The sequence below is a fragment of the Pan troglodytes genome, chromosome 13, assembly GCF_028858775.2.
Source record: "Pan troglodytes isolate AG18354 chromosome 13, NHGRI_mPanTro3-v2.0_pri, whole genome shotgun sequence".
Taxonomy (NCBI): Eukaryota; Metazoa; Chordata; class Mammalia; order Primates; family Hominidae; genus Pan; species Pan troglodytes.
The window spans coordinates 65,645,001-65,652,078 of record NC_072411.2 but is presented as its reverse complement, the minus strand read 5'-3'; the positions used below and the strand labels follow the sequence as shown (position 1 = coordinate 65,652,078).

Below are 7,078 nucleotides of genomic sequence, written 5' to 3'. Positions count from 1 at the left end.
GTATCCTAGATGTGATCTGTCAGCTGTGTCTCATTTTTATATTGCTTAAAATGTAAAACAGAAACTGTGATGTGAACGGACAGAATAGCTAGATATTGTACATGTTAATACTGCCATGTGCAAGATATTTAAAATGTCTGCTTATTTTAAGAACCTATGATTGAATTCTAATTTGACAGGAATGTGTGTGTACATATATATGTGATTGTGTATGTGCGTATAGTAGGTAAGCTGATGGGCTTGACAGAAATAGATTTACTTATTCCTTACAAATGCAAAAAATATAGGTAACTACAGAGTTATATTTTAAACTCAGTGTGCTTTTTAAACAGGGCTGAAGTTTAGTCCATTTTAAAGAGTACTTATTATAGGGATCATAATAGGTATTATAAACAGTGTAGATCTTTTAAAGTATGCATATCATTAATGGAAAATAATAGGTAACAAAAGAAATTGGGGGAAAAGCTTTAAGAGTTCTGATGCCTATTGAAGTAAATTAACTTTTTTCCCCCCAAAATTCTTAGGCTTGAAGATGCAGTGGACGCCAGAGCATGCCCAGTGGCCAGAACAGCACTTTGACATCACCTCAACCACTCGGTCTCCTGCCCACAAAGTTGAAGCCTACAGAGGTCATCTGCAGCGCACCTATCAGTACGCCTGGGCGAATGATGACATATCTGCTCTGACTGCATCCAACCTACTAAAAAAATATGCAGAGAAGTATTCCGGCATTTTGGAAGGTCCTGTGGACCGACCCGTACTCAGCAACTATTCGGACACACCATCAGGACTAGTGAACGGTCGGAAAAATGAAAGTGAACCCTGGCAGCCTTCCTTGAATTCAGAAGCTGTTTATCCCATGAACTGTGTTCCGGATGTTATCACTGCCAGCAAAGCTGGAGTCAGTTCAGCCCTCCCTCCAGCAGATGTCTCTGCGAGTATAGGGAGCTCTCCTGGGGTAGCCAGCAACCTGACGGAACCTAGTTATTCAAGTAGTACCTGTGGAAGCCACACTGTACCCAGTCTTCATGCAGGGCTCCCATCTCAGGAATATGCCCCAGGATACAACGGATCATATTTGCATTCTACTTATAGTAGCCAGCCAGCACCTGCACTTCCTTCACCTCATCCGTCTCCTTTGCATAGCTCTGGGCTACTACAGCCCCCCCCACCACCTCCTCCGCCACCAGCCTTGGTCCCAGGCTACAATGGGACTTCTAACCTCTCCAGTTACAGCTATCCGTCTGCTAGCTATCCTCCTCAGACTGCTGTGGGGTCTGGGTACAGCCCTGGGGGGGCACCGCCTCCGCCTTCAGCGTACCTGCCTTCAGGAATTCCTGCTCCCACCCCCCTACCCCCCACCACTGTTCCTGGCTACACCTACCAGGGCCATGGTTTGACACCTATTGCACCGTCGGCTCTGACAAACAGTTCAGCAAGTTCTCTCAAAAGGAAAGCTTTCTACATGGCAGGGCAAGGAGATATGGACTCCAGTTATGGAAATTACAGCTATGGCCAACAGAGATCTACACAGAGTCCTATGTACAGAATGCCCGACAACAGCATTTCAAACACAAATCGGGGGAATGGCTTTGACAGAAGTGCTGAAACATCATCCTTAGCATTTAAGCCAACGAAGCAGCTAATGTCCTCTGAACAGCAAAGGAAATTCAGCAGCCAGTCCAGTAGGGCTCTGACCCCTCCTTCCTACAGTACTGCTAAAAATTCATTGGGATCAAGATCCAGTGAATCCTTTGGGAAGTACACATCGCCAGTAATGAGTGAGCATGGGGACGAGCACAGGCAGCTCCTCTCTCACCCAATGCAAGGCCCTGGACTCCGTGCAGCTACCTCATCCAACCACTCTGTGGACGAGCAACTGAAGAATACTGACACGCACCTCATCGACCTGGTAACCAATGAGATTATCACCCAAGGACCTCCAGTGGACTGGAATGACATTGCTGGTCTCGACCTGGTGAAGGCTGTCATTAAAGAGGAGGTTTTATGGCCAGTGTTGAGGTCAGACGCGTTCAGTGGACTGACGGCCTTACCTCGGAGCATCCTTTTATTTGGACCTCGGGGGACAGGCAAAACATTATTGGGCAGATGCATCGCTAGTCAGCTGGGGGCCACATTTTTCAAAATTGCCGGTTCTGGACTAGTCGCCAAGTGGTTAGGAGAAGCAGAGAAAATTATCCATGCCTCTTTTCTTGTGGCCAGGTGTCGCCAGCCCTCGGTGATTTTTGTTAGTGACATTGACATGCTTCTCTCCTCTCAAGTGAATGAGGAACACAGTCCAGTCAGTCGGATGAGAACCGAATTTCTGATGCAACTGGACACTGTACTAACTTCGGCTGAGGACCAAATCGTAGTAATTTGTGCCACCAGTAAACCAGAAGAAATAGATGAATCCCTTCGGAGGTACTTCATGAAACGACTTTTAATCCCACTTCCTGACAGCACAGCGAGGCACCAGATAATAGTACAACTGCTCTCACAGCACAATTACTGTCTCAATGACAAGGAGTTTGCACTGCTCGTCCAGCGCACAGAAGGCTTTTCTGGACTAGACGTGGCTCATTTGTGTCAGGAAGCAGTGGTGGGCCCCCTCCATGCCATGCCAGCCACAGACCTTTCAGCCATTATGCCCAGCCAGTTGAGGCCCGTTACATATCAAGACTTTGAAAATGCTTTCTGCAAGATTCAGCCTAGCATATCTCAAAAGGAGCTTGATATGTATGTTGAATGGAACAAAATGTTTGGTTGCAGTCAGTGATAACTTCTTTAGAAAAAAAAAAATGTAATGAATGTTGGCACACACACATAAAACCTGCTACATAGGGAATAGAGCCCCTTTCCAGTAGTGTTTAAATTGCAAAGGGTACTGGGGAAGATGACGATTAAGTTGCATCTTTAGAGTCAGGGTAGATTTGGAGGAAAAGTGCATCAAATGAGAGCTTCTGATTTGAAAGCCCCAGATGACAGAAAGCATATGTGGATGCTCAGTTCTGTTCAAGCTAGACAACACTCACCAAGGAGCAAGGTGCAAGTGTGTTGATTTCAGAAGGACATGAACCTCGTGTGTTGATTCCATTCTGCTGTTCTCGAGATTTAGTTGCTGTCAAGTGCCTGGAGTGGTGCTTTATTTTTTGTTTGCCTCACAATTACATTGGTGGCATGTGCTAATATAAAGAGCTTTAACTTCAAACATTATTGGACTAAAGAGATGAACAGTTGTGTTATGACAGAAAACCAGATTTTTGCCATTTTAAGAGCAACAGTATTCCTCAATCCTGTCTGTTCTGCAGTATTAAGCTAAGAACAGGTAAAACAGGGTAACGGTAATCTGGACCTTAATTTCTGCAGTTCATTTCTTTTAATGTTCTTGTCTGCAAAAACTCAGGAAAGTGATTGTGATTTGTACAGTACCTCAAAGGAATGTGTTGAAAGCACTATGTACTGCTGAGAGTAATAGGATAGGCTTCAATGTTACTTTATATTAAAATGTATGTTTACCTCAACAATTGGAAAATAGCAAGGAAAATTACTTTGAATGTATCCAGAAAAATACTGAAGTGTGATACAACTGAATATTTACAGTTTAAAGTAGAAATGGAAGGATTTTTTTAAGTTCTTTTACTAATTATGGGGAATTAACCAGAGCAGAATAATTCTTTATGTCAATAACTGCAAGAGTTCTTAGTACATTGCTCCTTGATAATTAAGTGAAAATGTTCTTAAAAGGTACACTGGTTAATTGAAAGCTACTTATTCAGTTTGTGTTAGTGTCTAGACCTGTCAGCCACAAGACCTGTTTAGGACCCTGAAAGTCACAGTACCTAAAAACTATGACTGCCTTTTTATTGCATAGGTGGTAGTGGTGGTGATGGTGGTGGTAGTTTGCAAGTTATCTCTTAAAACTGCTGGGAATGGTGTCATTCTATTCACTAATCTAGCTTATAGACTTGCCGTGCTATTTGATAGAATGCAGAGGATAGCAACCAAAACAAATACAAAAATAAATAAAAACAAAAACCAACCAACCAACCAACTTACATACATATATATATATCCACAAAGAACCTCTCCATCTCCTCCCCTTCTTTTTGACTCCACTCTTGTCAGTGCAATTTTGCTTCTCATTTTGAAATCTGGGCTGTAGTGCTCCTGCTTTATTTCTACCTCAGTTTTGTTACATTTCTCTTGGAAAGTAAAGTAGAAAATTGGAAGTGGACACACACACTGCAATGTAGCTTGCCAAACATGTTACTTTGTTTTCTTCCATCTTTCACCGTAAATCTAGTTTCCAAAGACATCAGCATTTGTGCTTACTTCCACCTCAGTCTACCAGCCCCACCCCTACCCATGGCATAAGTGGCATTTTTCTTAATTTCCTATTTTTCTCCTGCTCTCTGTCAAGTTGTTCTTTGTATCCTTTAATGCTTTATGTGCAACCTTTCATTGATAGTGGGCTGATGTTTGGCAATGCTTCTGAACTGTCACAGAGCAGGCTGTAGCTTTCCACAGCCACTGCCCATGCATAAGCAGAACAGCCTGGCCTTTTGAATGTATTTTCCTGGGTTTTTTCCCCTTTTCTTTTTTTAGTTTAGAGATGCAGTAACAAAACTGTTGCAAAGCACTGGCATTTTATGTATTCAATAAATAAGTGATGTACATTTTTTAAAAAAATTAAATAAATGCAATGAGAAGCCCCAAGAAAGGTCTTTCTGTTTTCTTTTTCTTACAAAAATTTTTACCGATCTTATCCACAATATCCAATTCTCTGAAACACTTAACATAGAGAAAGTTCATGAGGGATTTCTTATCTCTGAAATTTTATGATACTTGATCTTTACTCCCCTTTTTTATTTTTTATGTTGCTAAAAACTGAGCAATTGAACCAGAATTTAATTTACTATGACATTCTGTCAATTAAAGCTGTGCTTAAATATAAATATTCCATATTAAAAAGCAGTGCCTTTCATTAAGGATACAAAAAATAATACTTAAATACGCCCTCTGCTTTTCGCAAGTGAATAAATGCTACAATCGTGTTCTGGGTCTACCCTGTGCATCCCTTGTAAGGAAATTCTAATATCCACATTAACTTGTAGGTTCATATTGATCTCACTGACAAGTTTACTTTTGCACAGTGCTGACCTATTTTCTGACTTTTAGACATTACATTTCATTTCCGCCAACATGCTGTGTTCACTTGAAAGCGTCTGGCAAGTTTTGACAAACCCAGTCTTATTTAGACAACTTTGGAAAATCCAATATTGACCCACATTTTTTTGTGGCTAGTAAGATTTAATGCCAAATATATGACTGCACTATTGTGTTTTACACTCATTTATAAAACTGAAAATAAATTGAAGTCATACATCTTGGCTTTTAGCTTTAAATGACTTAAAAATTAGAACTCTGAGTGACTTAAAAATTAATTTGAGATACAAGTGGTCAAAAATCCATGTATTTAGACAGAAGCTCAAGTCGTATGTGATTTTCATTTAGCCTCACAAAATCCAAGATTTGATCTCTTAGGAAATTGGGCATGTTGAAGAAATGAAGATCTGTTGGAGGAGATATGGCTGACCTTTGAGTAGATAGTGCTCTCCTGTGATTCTTTGATTCTGCATGGCAGCATTATGAGCTCTTCTATAAACTAGCTTAATAATGAGCTCTATTCTGACCATCTATTCTGGAACTTGGAGTGGGGGTGGGGTACCACATCCTCAGAAGTGAATGTGTACAGTCGGTGATAGTACAACTGAGTAATGGGGCTTCATACTCTTGGCCTCTTTTTGACTGCTAAGAATTTGGAGAAGGCTATTAATGAAGGTAAGGTAATGAGCCAGTCCAAATCCCTCACTGTCTGGCTAAGAGATTGAGCCATTCCACTTTACAGCCCCTAATTCTCTTCTTCCCAACTGCAGCAACATTTCCAACAGGGACAAAAAGGAAGTGAAGGAAACCACTTCAGTATTGGGATCAATAGAAATTCAAGAGGTAGTTCATAATGACTTTATATGTGACACAAATGGAAATACTCTACACTTCTGGCATGCTTCTCTCCCAAATATTTAGAACATTAGTGACAATATGAAAAACTTTGCTGACTGAGCTGATCAATGGAATGTGAAGGCAGTATACTTTAAGGCTATTTACTTTCACACAGAATGTTTATCTATTAGTCAGTTTGTATTCTACTCAAATGCAGATAGACGGGTATAATGTTTTCTTGTGCATTTGAAACCTATCAAGGAGAAAATAAACCATTCCACTAAAATACATAGGCCAAACACCATCTGGGAAAGTGATAAAAGCTATCCAGAGGCTATGCTATGTAAAATAGCAAGGTCAATTTACATGGGTTGCATAGTACTTGGCTATGCAGTTTTCAAAAGAACACATCCAAAAAAAATCCAAATTAGTTCCTATAATAGGTCTTTGTAAATTTAAATATATTTGTGGGTTGGAAAATACGTTTTTAGAGACATTTAGAATTTCTTTCTCTAAAAATGTATCCAACTCCAAGCAGAAAGAGACTTCTGTACTCAACATTCTCATGTTTCTTAGCAAGAATTGGGTAGCATGATCATTGAATCTGTATTTTGCAAAGTGAAAGGGACGCAGCTTGTTGAACTATTGAGGCCACTAAAGTAAAGTTCTAATATATATATATAAATATAAAATTAGTGTGTGTGTTTGTATGTGTGTATGTGTGTGTGTTCTTTCATCACCACCTAGTTGAACTTTAAAACAGACGTCTACTTTTCATTATTCAGAAGCAACTTGTTACTTCCTTTCTTCATATGTGCAGAGATACACATGATCATGTTACAATTCGAAGTGTTTTAATGTGTTTTTTTTTCTTTTGAAACGTAAAGCCTTCAGTTGTTGAATCATCTGCCGATTTTTATATGAAGCACATTAGCAAACCTGGAGCTATTAGTATTTCAGAATTCACAACCAGCTGTACTTGTGACTAACCAACACATGAACTGAAGCTCACACTTTGCTAAGACCTTTGGTTGACATTCGATTTTGAACCTGCCAGATGCATTTGTGTGAA

The 7,078-nt window shown here is 40.2% G+C and overlaps 1 protein-coding gene across 3 annotated transcripts in view; it reads left to right on the top strand.

The window, feature by feature from the left end:
• Positions 1–7,078, top strand: part of FIGN (fidgetin, microtubule severing factor) — a 133,165-nt gene that overhangs the window by 124,233 nt on the left and 1,854 nt on the right. For all 3 annotated transcript variants that reach the window (XM_009443600.5, XM_001151294.8, XM_009443597.5), the window contains one exon: positions 525–7,078. This exon is cut by the window's right edge and continues 1,854 nt beyond it. In XM_009443600.5, coding sequence (XP_009441875.1) covers positions 533–2,779 — 2,247 coding nt within the window. In that variant the 5' untranslated portion in view covers positions 525–532 and the 3' untranslated portion in view covers positions 2,780–7,078. The remainder of the gene's footprint in view (positions 1–524) is intronic.